At 40.8% G+C, this 24,819-nt stretch overlaps 1 protein-coding gene across 1 annotated transcript; it reads right to left on the reverse strand.

Moving 5' to 3' along the window:
• Positions 1 to 1,457: 1,457 nt before the first annotated feature.
• Positions 1,458 to 23,788, reverse strand: LOC102235349 (bromodomain-containing protein DDB_G0280777-like). The gene is made up of 7 exons (XM_023334135.1): positions 22,808 to 23,788; positions 11,839 to 11,941; positions 9,952 to 10,017; positions 9,641 to 9,834; positions 6,277 to 7,393; positions 2,765 to 2,903; positions 1,458 to 2,395 (listed from the first exon to the last, which is right to left on the reverse strand). The coding sequence occupies exons 1-6, from the start codon at positions 22,880 to 22,882 to the stop codon at positions 2,773 to 2,775; spliced, it is 1,686 nt and encodes a 561-aa protein (XP_023189903.1). The 5' UTR covers positions 22,883 to 23,788; the 3' UTR covers positions 1,458 to 2,395; positions 2,765 to 2,772.
• Positions 23,789 to 24,819: the final 1,031 nt, after the last annotated feature.

The following is a 24,819-nucleotide window of genomic DNA, read 5'->3' on the forward strand; positions in this document are numbered from 1 at the left end:
TGGTTTACCCATTTCCAGCTCAAGACCTTAGTCCCAGATTTGGAGGTGTTTATTTAGTTCCTGACCTCTTCAAATTTGGCTGCGGATTACTGTAGATCACAAGCTGATGAAGCCGACAAAACAATGTCATCTGTAAAAGGCAGAGACATAATCCTGAGCCCTCCAGAATGAATCCCTCTACACCTCGACTGCGCTTAGAAATTCTGTCCCTACAGATTATTAACAGCTTCCATGTCAAAGGGCCACCATAACATGCATGCCTGACTTACAGCCTGCAAAGCAAAGCAAACTCTGAAACTAGTCATACAGGAACCTAAACGTGCGTATCAAGGGGCTTGGTCGCCCGTACTCCAGAATCACCTCTAGCTGAATTTCCAGAGGGACAAAGTCAAACGCCTTCTCCAAGTCCGCAAAACACATTTAAACTGGTTGGGCAAACTCCCATGCACCTCCAGGACCCTGCATCCTACTGGTAGTGTTTACATGCTAGTCTCTATATGTGCTAGTGATAGCTCTGATGCTAATGTTTGCCTTATAGCTAAAATAAGCATTTTAGCTTATTTTTGATATGTTATCTACGTACATTTAGCATACTAAATGGAGTAAGTCAATGTGCGTCCACATGCTAGTAATGCCCCACAGAATTTAAGCTAACTTTATAATTTTAGCTAATTTTAGTTTACGTACTAATGTTTGCATACTGAGTTGAGTAAGTCACTGGAGGTCAAACATGCTAGTGATACCCCACATGCTACTGGCAGAATTTAAGCTAACCTTAGCATTTTAGCTTACATAATATTGCTTGAATAATCAATGGAGTAAGGCCATGTTATGTTAGTTATACCCCACATGCTACTGACAGAATTAAAGCTAACCCTAGCATTTTTGCTCATTAGATCACCTGATATGGATCCGACCAATATGCACATGTTGGCAGACACCTTTTAAATTTCTGCAGAAATGTTCTGCTTTAAAAATATTCTTGCAGAGCAGAACATGCTACTAAAACAAGCTCATGTGAAAAATGCTTGACTATTGCTTCTAAAATGATTTCCTCCCCTCCCCCCATCTTTTCTAGTTGTGTGTAGATTTGGTCTTTCTCATCATTCCTGTCAGGTTCCCGGACCCCTCTCAGGACCCTTAGTATGCTCTCACCCTTTCTGTCATTCATCACGTTGTCATTCCTGAGCTGACAGCCTCCCTCCCTTGTCCTGCTGTCAAACATTCGATACTCCTCTGTTGACATATCTGTCCATGAGTACCTATAGCAACCAGAAACTCTGCTGACCGCTGCTTTGCTTCGTGTGACGGTGCCACATGACTTGCAGTCACAGAGCAAAGATTAGCAGGTGATTCTAATATGCAACGCGCAGCTAAACACACAAAGTGCATAAGTGCAGGCGCTGATAATGTGCATGGTTTTTCTTCAGTTGCCCAAAGATATCACTGCAATTTTTCGTAATCATTTTTTTATTATTTTTTATGAAAAATAACATTCATTACAGTACAACCAAATATTACATGTCTGTGGCAATAATTACACTTGAGAACCAAACGACTTCATATCCTCCTCTTCAATAAGTTAAGAAATACTTTTTTTTTCTCTTTCACCAGGAAATAATTTTCTTAAAAGCTTTCTTTTTTCTTACAATCTACATAACTGGTTCACAACAGCCTCTAAAAGACATGTCTTTAAGACTTGTGGATATCTATAGCATTTTGTTAAAGCAGGCGTTTTAGTTGCTGTTCTGTTTATTTTATTAGACAGTAGTAATGATTGAGCAGGTTACTAATATTGTCCTGTACAATTAGCTACAGTACATAGTAGACTCTAAAGTCGGTGTGGTATGATCAGTGTGCTACTACTCCAGTGTTACATTATATTAGACTCAAACATTTCAGGATAACAGTATTTTTTTGGCACTGAGGCCAAGGCTGTAGTCTTCCAGTCTTCCCAGTGTAGAAATCCAGTTCTTCTGGTCAGTTCGCTTTTTTTATTATTATTATTATTTCAACCTCCATGTTTAGCCTCAAATCAGCAATTCAATATCCATCTTGGCAATTAAGCAACTTGTTGAAAGTAGCCAGTCAATGGCTGCCTCTTGTCCTGCGTTCCTGAAGCGCTGTACAGATAGATCCTCATTTAGTTCATCCATTTGTGCTTTTAAGGTGACACAAGTTGAGGTCCAGTGTTTAGTGTGTCAAAGCCTCTCTGAGTTGAGGAGTTCACGAGATTGCACTTGTTAAATCCAGACTAACGGATGTTTTGTAGCATCTCCAGAGCTGGAAAGGCGACTTTCTGCCAAGCCGAGTACGTAAAAGAACAGGTCTGAACATCCAGCTTGAGGAAACGCATCGTTCATCTCCACAACCTTTCATTCTGCAGAGCCGCTTCCTGTTGGACAAACAAATAAGCAAAATTTTAAACATCTGATTTTAAAAAAAAAATTGTCCACCTTCTGATTTAATTCAGATTTATAATTGGGGACTACAACTACCAGCTTTCAGAATGTGTTTCCTGCCCTTTGTATCACGAGACGACAGTTTTTATTCATCATTTATTAGCATCTTATATAGCGCAGCTAGCGCTACTAAAACAGAAGCCTCCGTGATTTCTACACAATGTAGGCCCTTCCCTTAATTTCAGAATGCTATCAAGATTTTGTTTGCAGAAAACGTCCGCTCTCTGCTTACGTAACCGAGGGTTTGCCAGCATAAACTTTATTAAACAAAACGTACTCCTCCATGCCTGTAGGTTTCTTACCTTCATCGCTACATGATCATAGCCCTCATAGCAGCTTTGCTGATACGTTTGCGGTGTTTTCTTTTTCTGCGGCGAGGAGAAGCGGGTCGGAACGGTACCTGACGAGCTGCCGTCGACGCGGGTACCACAGTGGACAACGCTGTAGGAGAAAACACACAGAACAAAAAATGACAGGATTAGGCGAATTGGGATGGCAATAAAAGAGGGTTGGACGTCGGCCGGACATGTATGCGCAAAAGTAAATTTTTATGACGTTCGCGTCCTCTGTGTCGCTCAGTAACCTGCAGGGGACAGGGTTCATACTGAATTGTTTCATATGTGACACCAAGTTGATAAGACCGACTGTCGTCACCGTCTTGTGGACGAAATGGTGCAAAATATTGAAGAGCGTCTGATGGAAGATGTTAGAAAATACAGAAAGTCGTAGGATGCATGAAAAAGAGGGAACAAAGCGACTTCCACAGAGGAAGGAAATGGCTCAGACACTGAGCAAGGTTGAGGCTAGAGACATAGCAGCTGAAATTTTGGGAAATGAAGGAATTTGTCATGAGAAGTCTCTACTCCAGATTATGAAATCTCAATGGCCCACAGACCGTGCACAGGGGAATCAACACGGCTCACAGGTAGGCCTGACTTTATGAGAGCCACATTAGTTTTTAATGTGGTATTTTTTTATCCCCACTGAGAAAAGGGACTTAAATTAAGGGTTAATGTTTTCCAAAACCTTTCTTGTGAAATTATGCAAATAAAAAGAGATGTATTGGTTTTAAGGCTTATTAAGTGATTAACAGACTGAATTTATTTAGGGATTTTTCCAGTCACACCGACCAATCAAAGCATGACACTAATGGAAGGGATGGCAATAAAAGAGGGTTGGACGTCAGCCATTCGCGCGCCCACACACACACACACACACACACACACACACACACACACACACACACGCACGCAGGCAACACCGATAAACAGATCAGTAAGCCACTTGAGTTAAGTGAATTGCCCAAGGGCACATCAACATCTGACAGGAGAAAAACTGGAACCAAACACACAACTTTCAGATTACAAGACAACTACTCTTCCGACTGAGTCACAGTTGCCCCGCCTTCTTTTACCAAGTGGGTCAATAAAGATGCAGGGTGGTGCAATCGGGCAACAATGAGCACAGAAACACACATTCATGGCAGGTTTTCAGTTAAAGAGAGCAGTAGCTAGCACAAACCTGAACCACAGGTTGGTTTAAAGGAAAGCGACAGGAAGGAAAAACCCTGGATTTTGAATTTGACCAACTGTGCCCTGAAGGGACCTGAACTCGGTTCAACAGAGATTCTACTACACGTACGTTTGAGCTCACGCTTCGAATGCAGAACACAGAACAAGTGAGGACAAATAGTTGGACACGTCGGTGTGCTGCTGTTTATTTAGGCATGTGCAGATTGCTACATCCTCCCAGATAAACATACTTAGTCACTCGTGAGTTACAAACTAAGATTGTAATCTTTGTTCTTCACCTATACAAAGGAGAAAAGTGGCAGATAATCTTCAATATTTTTCACCGTTATGCCAGGCGATCTGATTGGGCGACAGCGGCTCACTGGGTAGAGTAGTCGTCTTGTAACTGAAAGGTTGTGACCTTGGTTACAACTTATGCCTATCACATGTCAATTTGACAAGAAACTTAACCCCAAGTTGCCTCCTGGTCTGTGGGTTGGTGTATAAATGTGTGCAGATTTGTGAGCATGAATGGATAAATGTGGCTGTAGTGTAAAGAGCTTTGAGTTTATGAGTAGAAAAACTCCATATAGATTCAGTCGATGCACCATTGTGGAGCGTCATCATGTTCCTTTGGTGCTCGGACTTTTAGCTTCAGCTACTTTCTGTTTTGGTCATTTCTTTATTTGTTTTCTTAAATCTTGTCATTCTAGTTTATTTCTTGTGTTAGTTCAGTGTGTTTTGCATTTATTTTGTTGGATTAACCCAACCTGCCGTTCTGCTCCCCATCCCAATAGTTAATTTCTTCCTCGTTTGCCTCTACCTGCTCCTTTCCCCAGCTGGATCCATTCTGGTTCCTTTAGTCATTTCCACCTCTTCCTCAGTATTTATGCCTCTTCTACACTTAAACTCTATCAGTGGCTTTGCATTTCCTTGTCTCCCATCACTTCTCAACACTCCATCTGTTCAGTTATTTCAGCTGATTCTCCTGAGACCGAGTCCAGACTTTCCAAGGTCGAGACCATGACTGAGTCCAAATGCTTAGAGATCGACAAATATTACAGGACACTGTCTATTTTGCACATCATCAAAGGCAAAAATGAATGGAAAAGTAATTAATTACTCAACCAAAATTACTTCTTGGATTTGAACAAGAAGTGGATTAGTTTATTATGTTTATTGTCATAATAAACTAATGTTTAAGTTATTAAACGTGGCCATACATTGATACACATTCCCTAATCTGAATTCATCTGCTTACATTGGACAATACTTGTATTATATGTTTTAAAAAAAACAACCAGTGAGAGTTATAAATGTGCATTTAATTGTAACTTGACGCGTTCAATAAAATAAAATAATTTTTAAAAATGCGGTCATATAACAACCAAAATAGTAAAAAACCTTAAACAGTCGGCAACAAACCAGAGTGAAGCAGAGGCAGCGGATTACAGATGCCAAGTGAAAATAATGACTATAAAACAGCGAAGCTACGACTAAATTTAAGTTTTGGCTTCATGATTTTCCTTTTCTTCATCAGCCGTTCAGTGAGTTTTGCACGTGGAACAGTGACACTGATATCACTGGACAGAGCAGCGTTTGGGCTTTCATTAAAAAGGTTTCTGGCATTAAAATGTTGCTGCTTTGTGTTTTTCTGGGTATACAGGTTAGGGGTCTATTTACATTTTTTTTCATTTAGCTGTTTAGTGTCCAAACTGGTTGTTGTGCATGGATTTTGATCGATTTTGTTGGATTTTGATCGATTTTGTTGGCTTTGGCTGTGAACATTCACATGCAATAAGAGTTTCATTTGCAATAATAACATTGTATCATTTCTGGGACGGCAGATGAACACTGATCGCTTATTGCTTCACATTCAGTTTGATGTTGTGGGTGAAAATGACAAGGCTTCGCGTTTTTCTATTTTTGACAAAAACTAGAGTCTTGAATTGGCCTTGACCCGGTTTGTCTAGGCCCTACAGAACGAGACCGGGACGTAACGTTCTGCAACCAAGTATAAAATGCACCATCGCAAAATGAGAGAATGCAAATGGTTGTAATACACATTGTAATATAAACATATAACTATGGTTAGGAATTTTGTTTCAAAGTCAAGTTGAACAGCAGGGTTCAGTCTCTAAGTTTGAGTAAAACAAACTGAAGAAAAGTAGATTTGTTTGTGTGTGAAATAAAGATGTAATATTACAACCCTGAGTCTTACAGCTGGTAAAGTGACGCAGCATTCAAACTGTTATAATCCAACAGGTGTCATCACTACATTGTCTCAGAAATGTAAGAATTACCTGATTTAAATGTTGTTGGTTTTGGTCTTTGGTGAGGATGCAGATGAGGGTCTTTTTCCGGCTCACTCTGTACCATCTCCAGTATCTTCTTTCGTCTCTCCTTCTCTGTTAAATGGTCTGCCCCCCCACTTAATTTAGAGTCATTTTCCTTCTCTTGATTGGCTGCCTCCACTCGACCCGAGTCACCGCTAACTGCGGACCCGCTTTCTTCCCTCTCGGTCCCGTCTTTTGGACCGTCTCCTTTGCTCTCCACCTGTTTGTGACGAGTGACCTCTCCATACGTTTGGCTCGTCACCGAGTCTTTTTGAATTAGAGTTGTGAAAGAAGTGGGATTTTGTCCCGTCGTGGGCGCCGGGGTCATGCTGACGGGCGGGGAAGCGCTGTCCGACTGGGGAGCGTGAAGCAGATACTGCGTCCTCATCTCCTGGTCCTCATCTCCTCTGGGGTTGTATTGTTGCGAGAGGTGAGGATGTTGTTGTTGTTGATGATGATGATGATGATGATGATGCTCCTGCCTCTGCTGGTGCTTTAACAGTTCTTGTTGTCGCTGTTCATGGTCGGGACGGCGCGCCTCCCCGCTGGTCTCCTCGCGGCTCCTGTCGAAGCCGCTCTCGTGTCCGACTTGCTGCGGACTTTCCAGAACGCTGTGCTCTGCCCTCGCCTCAGACGGCCAGGTCCCGACTGAGCCGAGAAACCCGGCCGTCGTGAGTCGGGTCTCCGCGTATGTGGGGGCTTGGTGCGCTCGGGGCTGCGTCCAGCGCACCAGCTGAGTGTAGCTGCCCTGCTGCCACTGCCTCGCCAACGGATCTTGCTTGTGCGGAAGCTGGTGGTGCTGGTTGTGCTTGAGGTCGTCGTGGCGGTGGAGGTCCGCCTTGGAGGTGGGAGTCTTTGGTGGAAGCGGGTGGGAGCTGTGGGATGGGAAAAGACGTAGGGAGGATGTAGGGTATCTTTGCGGGGGAGCTGGAAGAGGGTTTGGTTGAGAGTCGAAGACAGTCGATGAAGAAGACGACGATGTGGAGGGAGGGATCGCCTGCAGCAGACAGCTCACGTGATCTACTACTTGGATGATGGCGGTTTCAATGAAACGTTTCTCGTTCTTGAACACAAACTTTTTTACCTGAGCAAGACAGATGAAAGACCAAATAAGAAAACTGTTTGCTTTTGATAAAAACATGATGGTGCATAAAATAGAAATTGTAAACTTTCAGTTTTCTAATCCTGTTGCATAAATATACCCACCAACCCCTTGAGTAAATCAATCAGTTCAATTGATGGTTGACATGAAGAGCAATCCAATCAATCAATCAATCACAAATGAGCAACTGAATACATTTAGGCAGCTGTGTGTGGTGAAGGCAGCTTGCCAAGGTCCAAAACAAGCACCAAAATAGGGATAAAATGGGATTTAATCAACTTTCTTGTGAGGATGAATTGGTCTGAGAATTGAACATGAAGACATTGTATCCACGCTACACATCCAGGTAGCTGGGGTTATCATGGATTTTTTTTCTTTGCATCCCTTAGTCCAGGGGCACCCAGAGTCGGTCCTTCAGAGCCGGCATCCTGCATGTTCTAGTTCTCTCCCTGCTGCTAGTAACAACCTCTTCAGGAAGTCAATGTTCTCCTTAGGCCTTCTAACGAGCCATCATTTGATCCAGGTGCGTTAAACCAGGAAGAGAACTAGAACATGCAGGATGCCGGCCCTTGAGGACCCACTTTGGGCACCCCTGCCTTAGACCTCTTCAGACTACAAGACGATTGCTGCTGACCATTATCTATCCCTTTATGACCTTTATTTACCCATCTGATGGCAACTTCTAATATGCCGCAGAACTTGAATCTTCTCACATCGGTTTGTTGTACCGATGTGTACCGATTTAACCGTTGGGTTAAATGTCTGTTTGTTTGTTACTCCAGCAGCCTCCACAATCAGTCTCAACACTGTTGCAACTTTGGGATATGATGGAAAGGGAGATTCAAATCACCATAATAGCAACTGCATGATGCCATGACAACCACACGGACCAAAAACTAAGGAATGTGTCCGACGCCTTTTTCAATCTACGCTACCAAGAGATGAAGGCAAATGGAGTCCAACCTGGTGAACCTGATGGTGAGTGTAACAATCCGTATTTAATGTTGTTGACTTCCTAGTATTGGCATCTGATTCCATAGTTTTAAGTGGCTGCCTGTCAGGACCTGCTTACTCCTCAAGTTCACAAAGTGAAGCTGAGATTCCTGTTTGTAAAAATTCCTGCCTGTAAATTGATTCAAACGGTCTATGCAATCTATCATTAATCATTCAAACAATAGAATAAAAATACCACACAGCTTTCATCAGCTTTCTAATATCTACCCATTAGTCTGGCTTCCATAATGGCATGTCAATACAGAAATGTATCAGTCTGCTTACAAAATCACAAAATAAACAAAAACCTAATGGTAATTTGTGCAGGGTGACTTGTAAGAATTTAATTAGAACTTGAAAATGTTCTGCTAGAATTTTGTTGTCACTTCAACATTTAATATGTGAGAATATGAAATGATCCAAAAATCAACGAGATAACTTGGGGACGGGGGGAAGACGGTTGTTTTGTTGCATTTCAAGCAGCTTGTAGATACAATTCAGTCATTTCTTCTTAAATGAAAAGGTTTGTTTGGTTCATTATTTATGAAGCATTAAATCAATTAAAAAGCGCTTTTCTCTGTCCACATTCTGCAATCTGCTCCTCTGAATGAACTCATTTCCAGTTAAATGTCATTACTGCAGTGAGATCCAGAACCATTTCCCTACAAAGACCAGTAAACATTTTGATGTTGCTTAGCAACCGCTCCTAAGAAAGAGGTTAGGTAGCAACCTCAATGTAACCCAGAGTAAGACGTGAGACGATGTCGCAACTTTGTTTAGGATAATATTTTGAAGCAAGAAAGTAGTTCTTGGGTAATGGAAAAGCATGTATCTCAGCGTTCAGAGTGATGCAGGTACTGATGTAATATACAGTATATATATGTATTTTACTGTACTGCACTGTTTCATCTCTAGTGTAAAATCCGCTAAACTTGAACAAACCTTAAGCACCGAGCAGTCATGATTTAATTCACCATTTGAGATTTACAAAATCTTTATTTGTGGGAAATTAATTTTCAATGCATTATGGGAGCAGCAGCACTTTAGGTAAACACTGTTATACTAGTTAAAAAAAACAACTTCACATCCTCTAATCAAGAAATGTAATTAACCAATACGTCAAAAATAGCTTTTTGTTAATTTGGGGGAAGTTAAACATGATAAACTTTTCTTCAGCTGTCACTTTACAGAAGGTGGTAAAGTCATGCTTTAATGGCAGCCGTATTTGTTGCGTACCTCCAGGTTTCGGGTGGCGTTAACGACGGGGGCACAATGCATGTATCTGGAGTTGCAGCAGCCTGAACATCGCTGCACCTCCACACACAGAGGGAACACCAGGAAGTTGCCGTTGCTACGATCCACCATGGATCTCGTTATCTCCATCACCTCTGTTCTGACTTTACAGTCCGCCTTCTGGGCTTTCTGAACATCTACGCCAAGAAACATAAGATCAAAACTAAGATAAGAATTATTTAAAAAAAACAAACATAAAATATCAAGATAAAAGAAGAGCAATGCTGGGAACAGAAGGAGATAAGGAAACCTACCAAGACTTCTAATGTATCGACCGTGGACAGGGCTTAGAGGACTGTCATGCTCATCCTCTTTATCTTCTGTAGTAAAGAAATCAAAAGGATAAGGCACAGTTAGGTCACCTTTACATTTTACAGCATTGATCTTGAATAAAAAAGTTAAGCATGTGAAACATGAGCAGCCTGTTGGGCAGATTTATGCCAAGCTCATTGTTCAACTCACAAAGGAAGCCTTTTTTTTAAACTCTCTCAAACAATTAGGCTATTTTCTGCCACAATTTGTCTCGCTGCTGTCAAGAAAATTGTGGAACAAAGATATGACTTGTTAAATATAACTCATGCATGTGTACATATGCTCTCATTTCACACTGTAGCCCCCAAGTCCTAATTATATTCCTGGTGTAGGCTGCTTTGGCCAATGTGTCAGTGTGTGTTGTGTGTGTTTCCAAAACACAAATAAAGGTGTTACTTGGTTGCCTGCTAACTTTAATTAGCTGCCTGGAGTTGAAGGATTTTGTTTACAGAGGTTGCTAGGTGTCCATTTATCTGTATCTAAATAAACTGTAAATGTAATTTATTTATGTATTGTCATTTGTTAAAAGAAGCATTCGCAGTATGAATGGTTATTTTATATTTAGTATAGCATCAATTTTAAGACCATTCAGAACTGTTAAACATACAGAGGCCACTACAGATGGAAACTAGCTGAAGCTAAATCTGGTGCAAAGCATTTTTTTTTGTTAACGTGTTTTGCACATTGTCCTGTTCTAAGAAAAAAAAAAAAATTCTCAGGTAATTAAAATCAATAAAATGCAAATGGTTAAGTCAATTTCTAAAACAAAAAAAAAGAGAGAATTTCTCAGCCGTCGTTTCTGAGAGAGGCTTAGCTCTGTCATGGCTAACTTGGCTACATAAACATGCTAACGTGGCTACTAGCATGTGAATGTCGCATTAACAGAGTGTAGCTCAGGGTTATACTTTGTTGAAAATCTTTTGACAACACACATTTTTTATCATTTATGTCACTAAGTTAATAATTAATAATCATTAATAATTATTTTGCATTATTGTGTGATAGCAACATGCTACTCGGACTTCCTCCCATAGTCCAATGGGGTGTGTATGTTGGGAACCGGAGATCCAAAATGGCTTTTATGTTTGATTCAAAGGGTAGATGGTTGGCCCTATGATTAGCGTATTGAGTAATTTTTTTATGAAGCTATTTAAAAGCCATAAGACCATTTGTAATGGCTCACTTGCCTACATGCTAGAATGTCCTGTAAAGACGATTAAGTTGCGTCAGCCTCATGAAAAAGTTTATTCTAAATTAAAAAGATTTTGAGTCACTTCCCTCTTGTCCCGTTTCTAAGCATCCTTCCCTCTGCTTGTTCCTCTCTGTGGCCACTGTTATGTCACTGTGTTATTTATACATTATGAGATGATCAAAGTCCCGTCTATTAATACATGTATGTGTGACTTGGTTCCGCTGTGGCACAAGTTTAAAACGGTTTGCTGGTCTGCGTGCGAGCTGCTTCGTTCTTGGACTCTGTGGAGGTGAAGAAAACACGCAGCATGCACGGTCGTTCTGTGGCACAAATGCTCACATCCATAATTCAGGCCTTTTGAGGAATCCAGAGCAGCAGAACAATTCAGTGACCTTGTGCTGGAAGCGGTTTCCCCCTCCTCGCTGTTTCGGTTCCCGAAGTGAAAAAGTTGCTGCCGCTCTCTCTCTCAGACTTCTGCCATAACCGACTGAGCAATGTAGCCTGGAATGTCTGCTGACACGCTCTCAGACGGCATTTCCCTTCATTCATGACTGTTAAGACACCCCCATCCTCACCTCCTCCATGTCGGTCTAATTAACATGTGTGTGTGTGTTTCGGTGTGCACGGCCAGTGGTACCTATTGTGCTGGACTCCTCCTGCAGCAGCAGCATCAGCTCCTCCACTGAGGAGATGGGAGAGTCCCACACCAGGTCAATCAGTGACTGAGGGAGTGGATCTCCCTGCGGAGACAGACACATACAGTTACAGTGTGTTATTAGCTAGTTTTGGAAACAACATTAATGTTAAAGTAAGCCACGCAGTCTTTGAGTGATGGCGACAATCTGAATGCGCTGCAGTATTCCAGTTCTGTGACCGTGTTCAGTCTGATTTAATCGAAATCTAGTTCGTTTGCCAATGAAGTCAGATTCGTTTGGGGAGGCGTCGAGATTAAATCAGCAGTTTCAGTAATTTAGCTAAAACTTCCACTGCTTTTATTCATGAAGGTTTTTCTACAATGAAGTTGGAAGAGGAAAAAAAACCTTAAAAAAAAAAGCTAGTTTTTTTTTTTACAGAGACATTTTCACCGTTCATTCACTCTGCTACTTTTCAAGAGAGTGAAGGATTTCAGTAGATAACAGGAAGGCTAAACATCGGAGAAAGCTGATCTGTTTTTCCGTTTCTGCGTTTACCAGCGATCCACACATTAGACTGTTGTTTACAGATATTAATGCTAACAATGATAATTGCTAAAACAGGATGCTAATTACAGTTGTGTCATCTTTTTGCTTTTATTGTAAAATATTATAACCTTGTTTTACAGCGACTCCTCCATCACATATACATGACACTGTCTCCTATAAATAGCTGACAAAAATATAAACACTGTTGGTGGCAGATCAAGAAAAAAAGACACTTAAAACAAATGGGCCATATAATCAACCTATTAATCAGTGGTTTTAAAATTATACAAAGCATTCTGTTTGTTTCTTGTGATTTTGATTCTGACATATACACTTAAAAAAGTGGTTCTAGAGCAACAGAAGTCTCACACAGTGACATTAGCTGGTTAATTAGTCGGTTTATTAAACTGTTTTAAAAAAAGTAGCAGTGACTATATTTTGTTAAATGGAAAATACTTGAAAATGTCATCCATTATTTTTACACTAAAATCAAGAGGGGCAAATGGCGGGACTGGAGGACGAAGGAAAAAAACATCTAAAAAAGAAAAGAAAAAGTGGTTTATATAGAGTATCTCTGTCCTTGATCTCCAGTCAAAACTTGCTCCAGTTTCACTTCCTCCTTTGAAGGAAATTAGGGTTGTGATTGGTGTTCGCTGCTTCCTTTCCCTGTCTGTTTACCCACAAGACCCCCCCGTTTTTCCCCTCCCTCTCTCCTCCTCTCTTTTTCTCTCTCAATATTTTTTAAAATGTATGTAGTGAAACTATCCATTATTTAAGAAAAGAGCTGAACTGAGAGACTTAATGAGGTTTTAATGAGTGCCGCTGCAGGGACTCCTGATGGATCTGGCGCGGCCGTGCTGCAGGAAAGGCTTGTGGTTTCACTGCGGAGATCAAATGGCGATGGCAGCGAACATTCTTTGAAGCGTTTTGTTTTGCTTGGCTGTTACTCGATGCCATCTTAGAGAAACAACTGATACAGGAACGTTTAAGAAAAAAAAAAGAAAAAAAAGACATGCCGGAACAAATTAAGGGAGGGCAATCATGAGAAGTGAGAACTGAGAAGAAAAAAAACGACGGATCTGTCAGAACTCTCCAGTTTCACTTAATGTATGTTTCTAAACGTTAATTAGTCAAATTTAAATTCCTTAGATGCTCCTATTCATGTAAACTGTAAATACGCTGCCGAATAGATCTTAATGTGTTGCTTAATTTTTTTCAATACTCCAAATTCGCAGAGAACATGGACAATGTGCTCTTATTCAAATTCACCCTTAGCTCCTTTAAATGTGATTTACACTCGCACTGTTTGTGTGTCCAAGCAGCTGGGAAGTGAAACGATACTTCAGAAATCCTGCATCACAGCGACGACGCACGATCATGATTTAAATACCGGCACACACAAAGTGAAGCTGCAGCTGCATAATCAGCAGCTGGCGCTTTGGACTTCACTCCGCATTGCATCAGTAAACAGAAAACGGTTGCCAAAGCGACGAAAACCATTAAGGAAAAAGAAACGTGTGAGGTTCTTTTTTTGTATGAGATGTCAAGGGAAACTGAAACATGAGAGATGATTGAATAATTTTGAGATTAAAATCTTTGCTTCTTCAGAAACGTAAATCAATAACTACTTTGGACAGAATGTCATATATTTGGCACATTCATTTATTTTGTTTGTGTAATTTTATCACAGCTCATTTCTGGTGCCGTAACAAAACTCAGCACACAACATCATTTCTCTTTGGGGTAGAGCTGGTATGAAGGGCTTTTTTTTTTTTTTTAAGCTGACGTCTGTAAAATTTCGCAAAACTAGAAAAAAATAAACATTCAGCAATCGCAGCTAATTTCATGTACATTTCCAAAAATTGAACCAGATACTATCAGCTGTTTTATTTCCTCAGTTGTGACTTCTACACCACTCTGTTCTTCTGGTTCTGGTTCCGTTCCACGTCCCCAGAATCAGAACCAAGCATGGAGCATTCCGTTTTTAAGCTCCTCTATTCTGGAACAAACTACAAGAAAACTGCAAAACTGCTGAAACATAAAGCTCCAGAAAGCTCCTTTCATTAATACCTGAAAAAAAGATTTTCTTTTTTTTTTTTTTTGGCCTGGATTACAACGTTTATTACTCCTCTTTATTCTCCCACAGTAATGTAATGTAAAAATAAACAAAACAAAAAAACAGGTTGTGCCCTTTCAACATGTCATTAATAGATACAGACCCACAAATGACAGCTTGTGTAAATGTGTGTGGCTGTAACTCCACTAGAGTGCCTACAATTAAAATTAGATACGCTTGACTTGAGTTTTGTCCTCCATATTTTTTTCCATCCTTGGTTCTATTTTTCCAGGGTCGTTTACCTCAATAAGGTTTGGCGTTTTATTCAGCTGCATTATAAATTTAGCTCCCACCAAATGGGGGGAAAACAGCAAACACTCTGGTTTCATAGGCAAACAACTAATGAGACGCCTTTTACAGCTCGCCATGCTCACAAAATCAATAGCTGCTCATGCAAAGAAAACAAAAACAGTCGTTTTAATCCTAGCTTTTGCTTTCGTTTTACCGGAGCAGCTCCAGCTGAATCTTCTGCCGTTTTCATTTCCCCCCTCCACTCCCGGCTTTCTCTCTGCTGCTCTCTGCCTGCTTGGTGGGCGGTGATGGCTAAGGACACCTGGATGACTTTCACCAGCCATTGGCTGACCCACTTTAGCAAACACACACACACACACACACTCCTCGTCTCTTTTTGTCCTTTACATACAGATGCTTTAACCACTGTCCGCCCAATTTGTCAAGGCAGCCTTACAACCACACACACACACACACACACACACTTTTCACTCTACAACAGGCCATTATTTCACTCCCTCCACTCAAATTAGAGTGGAGGGAGGAAATAAGCCTCAACCACTGGTTTAAAATGGCAGCAAGATTTGGACGAACAGTAGCTGCGTTTCCATTACGAACGTGCGCAAGACTTTGCCGATGCTCCACCGATGTCGACAGAACGCAGTTTTGCGATTGCGGTGTTTCCGCTAAAAACGAAACGCAATTAAAATCACGAGCGAATAAGTTTGTTTAGGCGACGAGCGATTAAAAACAGCCATCATGCTCCTTCCACTTCCTGTCGTTTCCTTCTTTGTCTTTTCCGCCTGTAGTTGTTGATCACGTGATTCTTGTAGTGCGAAAAAAGCGTTTCCGTGTGGGGTTTTGCAAAATACACAAAATTCAATACAACTGGGGGAAAAAAAGTCTCATCATAGCACAAAACACTCAAAAAAGTCAGAATCAACTTTATTGTAAATTCATCACATGTACTAGTCATGTTTGTAGTTTCATCTTGTGTGAAGCTACAAAGTTAAAAACATTGTATATTAAGTAAAAGCAAATAGTAACTTAAAAGTTCTGACTATCCTTCTTTATTATTGTGTGATGCTTTTAAGTTTGCAGTTTCACCCGGGGGACGACGAGAAATGTAACTTTGATCCCTCGTTTATCTATTGTCAGTACGATGAACTGACAATAAAATCGACTTTGGAAACGCGCCAATTAAAAAAAAAATGTTTTCGATAAAAGTTTTTTCTCTCTAGGATGAGATGGTCTTTCAGATGCATTGAAATTAGTGCATAGAAACACTGAAGCAAATTTATTTTAGTAGTTCCAATTTGCGCAATCAGTGATTTGAGAGCAACGCTTTTTTTCTTTGTTTCTCATGCAACACACGCACAATTTGCACAGACGAAATCTCCGATCGCTTCTGCTTCTGGTCCAGCGTGAGTGCTCAGACTGTAGGTCAAAAAGGCAATCCGCTGGGCTGCTGCGACGTACAAGCAGGTCGCAGATGTACTTGTGAAGAACACACACACTGCTGGGGGGCCTCGGAGGAAGCCCTGAAGGCAGCGGGGTTTGTAAGGAATGTTTGAGGAGAAAGGTGGAGTGTGTGCTGGAATGTAATTATGGGGGGCCAAGCAGACAGCCAGCGCACACACGCTGTCAGAAAGACGATCAAAGTTTTCAGCAGAGGGCAAACACAAACAACACCGGAGAATCGATGTAACGCTTGAGTCGCAGTCACGCCGAGATGCGACGCCACATGCCTTCTTTTATCAGCGCGGCAGTGGCAGGTCGCCAACTTTATGCTGCAGGAACAAAGAAAGAAAACAAACAAAAAACAAAAACCCAGGCCCGCTGAGCTCGGTGGGTAGTTTTTCAATCACACAGAGCAGCAAGCAGGTCAAACACACACACACACACACGCCCACACACCACCCCTACGCATGCTGCGCTCCACCCCTGGCTGAAGAGATGAGGGTGTGGGTGATGGATGGAGGGACGGTAAATGAGAAAAGAGGAGAGGAGTTGAGAAAACAACGATGAGCTCCGACTGCAGGGGTACACAAGTTAACATTCTTCTTTTAATGGGAACTTCGGAGAAAGCTCTCACCTTTGTGTTCCTGCACGCCACACAGATTCCTGCATTGAACCAAAACCCAAAGTGAAAATGGTTTGGTCCAACAAGCTAATGTAAGTTATTCTCTTGAAACCACTTAGGTTTGATCTGCCGTAGTTTTAAAGGAGGCGACTGGTCCAAACTGAGATCAGACGGGATGCAATCTTTGTAAAGATTTAAAGAAGTGTTACTAAACTTTGCCGTGTTTTATTCAAAAACATAGTATAACAGCCTGGATGAGCAGTTATTATTTATTGAAATAAAAAACAGTGACAATATGACACATTGTCTAAAAGAGAATCATCTTTTAGTGTTGGTTATTAGTAAAGCTAGCTATACTAAAACAGTCACTTTGTGGATCTGATATACTGTATATCCTCATCGAAAATGATTGTGCGCAATATTCATATTGCAAAAGATTGTTTGGAGTGCAATAGCCGTTGGTTAATATGTTCAGAGTGTTCTGAACTTGCATTTTGCATTTTAATGTCGTATTTAGCTGGTTGGACAGAGTCTTGCGGATGAACAAATAGCATCGTCCAAAAATGCTAATGGTCGTAAGATGCACAGATGAGAAAGAAAATAAGCACATATCGCAACGGTTAATGCAATATTATCGTCGTCATATTATTTACCAATATTGTTGTCATTGCAATATCTACCACCAATATTATCGCCATCACGATTTTTACCAATATTATCAATACCGTTGCAATATTTACCAATATTATCACAACGTTTATCAATATTATCGTCATCGCAATATTTTCTAATATTGTGCAGCACTGGTGCATTCCCTGCAGAACATAGACCAAAAAAAGGTGCAAACATTTCTAAAACCATCATGTTCCACAACAGGTTGAAAGAGTAAAATGATAAAACTGAACAGTTTTCATGTTCAGACTTCCTGTTCTCTGCTCAAACGCTCGTTCTCTCATGCAGAATGAATGAACCGCTGGCATGTAGCTTCTTCCACCTCCCTGCTTGCTTTGACTGACTTCGGGTTACCTCATTAATCCATATTCATAAAAATACCTAACAACCAAAAAAATAATAATAAAGTAAAGAGCAATTGTCCAAGTATTTGGCCATGAAGTGGAAGTAATTTGGGGTGAATTAGTGACAACAAATGGGCGAACAAACTGGTGAGCCTGAGCCTTTATTCTGAGATGCTCTGTATGCAATACGTCAAATGCAAAGTACTACATGAATACAAGTTTAGTTCGATATCATATTTTGATTTAAAAAATATCAAAATATTTTTTTATCAAAATAAAAAAATACTTTCATTTAAATTTTATTTTAAAATCAAATAAAATTTGGTTTTAAATTTGAAATTTAATAGGCCAAAATGTATTAATTTTGGCCAAAATTAATAGATGCTAAAAGTGAGTCATGAGGTCAATATTAGGCCTGCTCTGTAATTTCCATTTGCATGATTCATTGTTCATCATCTCTCTTTCTCTGTCTACCAAATCCTGGAGGTCTGCAGTCTGGTGTTTTGGTCTCAACTAGCCCTTTTGTTTGTTTACAGAGATTTCATCATTTATTTCGTTTGTCATTTCTGTTTTGTTTATTTTTGGATATTTAAAATGTCTCCCAGTTCCAGTGGTAAATGTTCGTTAGAATTCAAAGTGTATTGATCTTCGAGAATGTGTCCTTGCATTACTGCGCCATTACCGTCATATTACTGGAAACTGGCTTTAAAACAACAATATTATTGTTTACCGTGATAAATCCGGGAATGATTCATCGTCCAGCAAAATCTATCATCGTGATAGGTCAGTTTGTGAGTTAGTTGTATAATATGTCGCCAAGGTTTCTCCAATAGTGTTGCAAATACATATATTTTAACATTCCCCACAGGGATGTACCATTTTCTGTCTTCTTACACTGAGTGATACCTTACTGGGGAACAAAAAAAACCCTCATAAGGCAAGTTGAAGTTCTCAGTTAACCACTGGAGTAGTCCATGCTACTGCGGTGAAACTTTACAAGATGCTAACATTTCCACTGCCCTGGCTTTAAAACCAAGTGACTTAATGGAACAGCTCTGTACTCCTCTTATTGTGTTTGAAAAAAGAAAAACTTAAGTGATTAATATCTGAAAACATCTTTTCAGACCAGCTGCTGTGATGAAATCTGCTACATTCTGCACATACTTGCAGCTGCTTCGAAATAAAAGCCTTCCAGGTGTTGGGAGTCTCGCTGAAAGAGTGGATGAGTCACTTTGATGCATGTCGCAATAATCTTTGATTCATCCCAAGCTGCCTCATCTGTCCAAAAATCTGATAAAACTTAACATGCATCCTTCAAAAAAAAAAATTATTTTATTTTTAGATTTGCAACATTAGCGATCATCCACAACTTCGTATCTTTTTTCATTAATTTTCGCTGAAATCACACCAAACGAGGCTTAATGAATAAATGCTCTTATGTGCCACTGCATATTTTCTATCTGATGTTTGGTGTGATGCACCAACCCCGGACGAACGCACACACACACACACATACACACACACACACAAACACATATGTCACTCTAACATGTACCCTGGCGTCCAGATGTGAGCACACACATGCAGCACAAACTGCACAAAATCCCCAGGCAGATTATTTGTTGTTCTTATGTAAAATGGATCAGGCGAACAGGCGGCGGCCGGCTTGTGCGCCGAGACAATTGCCACAAAAACAACCTGTTTCAAAGTCACCAATCGACAGTTGTTTACTTTTTCAGTAGAAGATGATGAGGGGGGGGGAGCTGAGGTGTAACCTGACGTGAGAGCATTTTTGTGGGTGTAACTCTAGCTCTACAGTGGATCTGAAAAGGAAACGTAATAATTCCCTGCGCATGTGTGGACACGCTTAGCTTGTGTTCAACAACACGTTGTATAAGCGGCAGCGTGTTATTAGATTACGAACGGTAGCGGAGACGCGGCGCTAATGACGTTACTGCGCTGAAAAACTGCTGAATAATCAAGCGGGTGAAAGTGGCCACGTCTGTTCAACAAGTCAGTCAATCAATCAAATTTTATTTGTTCTGCACATTTCAGCAGCAAGGCACTTCAAAGTGTCTTACATCATAACAAACACGAAAACACAAAGTCATGCAACATAGAACCAACAATCAAAACGTGACATTAAGTCAAGTGCCGTCGTTAAATTTGTAATTGATTACGTTTTGAATACAACTTTAACCGGCTGGGTTTTTAGTCGAGATTTACAGGAACTCAGTGTTTCAGCTGTTCTGCAGTTTTCTGGAAGTTTGTTCCAGATTTGTGGTGCATAGATGCTGAAAGCTGCTTCTCCTCGTTTGGTTCTGGTTCTGGGGATGCAAAGCAGAACCAGAACCAGAACCAGAAGACTTGAGAGGTCTGGAAGGTTGATACAACAACAGCAGATCTTGAATGTATTGTGGTGCTAAGCCGTTCAGTGATTTATAAACTAACAACAGTATTTTAAAGTTTATTCTTTGAGCTACAGGGAGCCAGTGGAGGGACTTTAAAACTGGTGTTTTGTGCTCTATCTTCCTGGTTTTAGTGAGAACCCGAGCAGCAACATGTGGATGTAGCAGCCGAACTAAAACAACGTCGTCTCCCCTTTCTGCCGACAAATTGAGCATGCTAACGGTTTAGCCAATCAGCCAGAAACCAGAAGCTGACTAGTTTGCTCTGGATCTGTGCTGATTTGTAAAGTGGCCGGTCAAATGATGAAAAGTCTGATCGACACGCATCAAAACGAAGAGTTTTCACTAATTTTCTGCTACAAATCCACACTGAAGAAAAGAGAATGGAGCTCCAACTTAATTTTTTTTTGTTTGTTAATTTGTTGTTACATGTAATATAATTAAGTTTATCCAAGTAAATGCATTAAGTTTATCAAGTTGTCATGTTAAACATAAAAAATGCAGTTTGTCAAACTTAATTCAATTACATGTAACAAATTAACACATTTCTTTTTAAGTTGGAGCGCCATTCTCTTTTTTTTCAGTCCATCCACATGTACTCTGAACAACTCATTTTATTCCTGAACTGCTCGATTTATATATAAACAACAATCTGCAAAGGCGAGGCACATATTTGATTCATAACCTGTGAAAATCTTATAATTAATTCATTTCAGGCTTCCTCTTCTTATCTTTTGTTTACGCCCTGAAGGGGGGGAGGAGGGAACTGAAATTAGTGAAAAGTGCAACTAATCAGTCTCTCTATTTATAAGCACTTCCTGCTTTTATAGAAGTTAATTGGAGAGCTGGTTTTGGCAGATCATCCACAAAGAAGAGGAAATCTCCACAAGATCTTTCTGCTCAAGCCATATCAATAATCAGCACATAATCACTATACCGGTCAAAATGAAGCTTCATAACAGGTTTTCTTTTTCTTTCTTTTTTTTTTGTAGATGTGCACATTTTTGTTTCAGCATGGGGGTTGACAAGAAGCTAAGTGAAACTAAATGTTCTAACAAACCCCATTCTGAGAAAAATGATTTCAGGAACTGGGAACCGGTCCACACCTGTAATGATAAGGTGAAAAAAAAAAAAAAAACTATTTCAGCATCGCAGTTTAATCTCTGCTGGATGGAGGCAGAGATAACATCTCGCCTTTCTTCTCCATCTTCCAGCGACAGACTGACTCCTCCCTGCACCTGAACACAAGCCTCACGCGGATTTACCGATTCGCAAAGGGAAAACCTCACTGAGCATTTTCTCCTGTTTTAGCAGCTATCCAGCAAATAAAATAGTTGGATATCAGAAAACAAAATCTGCTGAAATTATAATTTTTCTGGACCATTTGGGGTCTGACATTTTATCCAAAGTGATTTTCCAAATCAACCCTGTTTGCAGGGCCGGATTTAGAGGGATGTGGGCCTCTGGGCCCTCTGCCCTATCCATATGCAGAGTTTCCCCCAGTGCATTATAAGCCTGGCGGACCAACAGGCTTTACTTGTGCCCCCGCCAGGCTGAGCATTGCTTATGGTTTTTTTTTTTATGTTTGGATTTTTTAAAACTTTATAGTTGGTGTTCAGATATTAATCTTCTAATCTTTAAATACCACATAATTATCAAGTGATATTTTCAAATCTCCTGTTTTTTTAACTCAAAAACACGCCGTACGCTGGTTGAATGATTGCCTGAGCGCCCCAACCACCAGGCTTAGCAAGTTTTCTGGGGGAAACCTTGCATAAGTGGTCCTGTACGTCAGTGGATATAAACTGATGCATGGTATATTGAATACATATTGTTCTGAAAAAAAATGCACTATAACTTTCCTCCAAACAAAAAAATCTTTTGGCCGCTCCCAGAAATGAGGCCCTGGGCTTCTGCCCCAGTGCGATCTGTATAAAGTTTTGTCCATTGAGTATGGATCTAGAATGCTTGAGTCTCATGTACTTCAGGTACAACTGGCCGAAAATATTACAGATATGAAATGCATAAAACTTGAATCGTCATATGCTACCAAATAACAGAACCATGCGTTAACACTGCACACACTGAAACTCAAATTGCACAAAATTCCAATTTTTACCCAAAAGTAGTCCTGAATTGACCCTTCAGAGGCCATCAACATATTGAGACCCCATTACGTAACGTGTCTACTGCCTGGGGCCCATCAGTCTACCAGTGTCAGACCCATTTTATCGTAGCTGGGAATCTATCTCACAGATTGCACATTAGATAGGGATGTAAAGTTATCAAAAATAATACAATCCTAATCTATCCCTACTGAAAATTATTCAGAGTAAAATTAGTCCAAACTCTTCATCTCGACTGTAATGTAAAATGTGACGCATTGTTGCCCCAAAAAATAAATCTTTAAGCAACTCAATACTGAGAAAATAACCTGACAAAACGCTGAGTCAAATTCCATCATTTAACTTTAAATTCCGACCGAGTGTCTATGTGGTGCTCCATGCTTCCGGCAGGTCCCCCCCACATCCCCTCCTCACCGATTAGAGGTCATTTGTGTACCGGGCTTACCTCAGCGTTCCCGAGCCGCAGACGGGCCGATAACAGCGCAGCCAGCAGCAGCGGTAGCAGGACCCAGGACTTCATGTTTCCGCCCAGGCTGAGGAGCCGCAGGGGTCCGGCTGGGCATTTAGCACACAGCCCCGGGGGTCCAATCCCGCAGCCGCACCGAGCCTCGTCCCAGGAGTGTCGCGTGCGCTGTGTGGCCGCTTTTGCGCAAAAGCACGCGCTGTTATAATATCCTCGTCCAAATGTTTAGTTTTATTGTTTGATTGGGGGTTTTTTTCCGCTCACGGTGACTCACGCGCAAGAGAGACGTCTGGATCGACTCTGTCCATGCCGTCGGTCTTTATCAAAACTCACTCAGAGGGTTTCCGGCGGTGGGACCAGTGCGCAGGTGTGGTGACTACCTACCGCACGGTCCTCCTGCCTGCCCACACCGTTCCCTCAATGTCCAAGTTCAGTTCAGCTGAGGCTGCTTCCACAAGCCAGTCCGAGTGCGGCTCTGAACGCGTTCGTCAACATGTGGCAAAGTGTTCACTGCGTCCGCTCTCCACGCAAGACTCCACACGGAAAGATTATCAGTTTTCAACAAGCTCCCGCTTCTTAATGTCATTTTTTGTTTGTTTGGGGTTTTTTTTGTTGTCTTTTCTTTAGCGTGAGAATAACGCAGGTTTCTGCTCACGCCCGGAATTTCTCATCCCTCAAGGTCTGCGCGTAAAAAAAAAAAAAAGCTGGTTCACCTTGGGAAGAGACGCTTCGTGTGTGATTCTTGTAACGCAACTCTTAAAATCTATCTAACCGCATGTGAAATTCTGCGTCCAAACGGAGCGTTTTTCTCCCTGCATGTCCGTTCCCACGCGTGTTGTTTGCAGCTCGTGCCTCTCGTGGTATGCTGGATCAGGTTGGTCTCGCCTCGCGCGCCTCTCCTCTCTGGTTGCGTCCCGAGCCGTGAGCGGCTTTCAGGGAGCTTGGCCTCTCTCCTCAACTTTTATCCGTCAAGTCAGACAGGGGGTGAAACCAAATTCATACCGGAAGCAGGCTGATTTCTCTTTCAAAATAAAACGGGGTGGGTAACCTTACAACTCTTTCTGTTATTTAACCGTCTTATTACCATCCCCGTTAGTGATGGCAGGAGTTGTCATTTAGCTGTCATTTATTATTTTATTTACCTATTGGAGGTAGGACTCAATAGGTTCTGTCTTCTCCCTACTTCTTTTCGAACTGGACATGGAAGTTTTGTTTTTTATGTTTAATTTTTGTCATTATATAATTTTGCTCTCCGTACTTTTTCTGTCATTTTACGTGTTTGAAATAAAGATTGGATTTCAAAGTCAAAAACTCACTTTAATTATTGCTGAAAGTTGAAGTTGTGTTGTAAAAATGTGCAGAAACTCTTGAAACTCTCACTCTTGTTAGTTTTTTTTTTTTTTTTTTTGCTTGTTTGTTGGGTTGTTTTTTTTTTTTTTGACAGCTCCACAACCTTAAATTTTTTTATGGGTCAAATCTGGACACGGACAAGTTAAAGCTTAGATACTTAGATAACAGAAGGAATCCCATTTTTATTACATCATGTGTTCTAAACACTGAGCAAATCACAAAGGTGACAAAAAGCGAACTCGTAATCTTTTCTAGAAAAGAAACAAACAGTAATCTGCGTAAATTGAAACAATTCCCTTTTGAACGCTTGTGTTTTATTTTTGAAAGTTTTTCGGCGGATATTTCTCTTTACAAAATGTCTGTCTTTACCTTTGGCCCCCAAGTTTGCGTGCAGGTCTCCGCAGTGAAGGCTGGGTTTGTGTCCTCCTTATTAGGTGAGAAGGAACTGAAGCGCTCTTAAAGGGAGACCTGGTCCAGAGTTAATGTATCTCTTTTATAAAATAATCAATATCGATTATGGAAAACTTTTTTTTTTTTTACTATTATTTGTTTTTATTTATTGTTAGGGGATGTTTTTAAGTTTTTAGTTTCACTGGGACACTGCAAGGAACTTAATTTTGATTCTTTGTATGTCTAGTACATAT

Source organism: Xiphophorus maculatus, chromosome 5 (genome assembly GCF_002775205.1).
Source record: "Xiphophorus maculatus strain JP 163 A chromosome 5, X_maculatus-5.0-male, whole genome shotgun sequence".
NCBI lineage: Eukaryota > Metazoa > Chordata > Actinopteri > Cyprinodontiformes > Poeciliidae > Xiphophorus > Xiphophorus maculatus.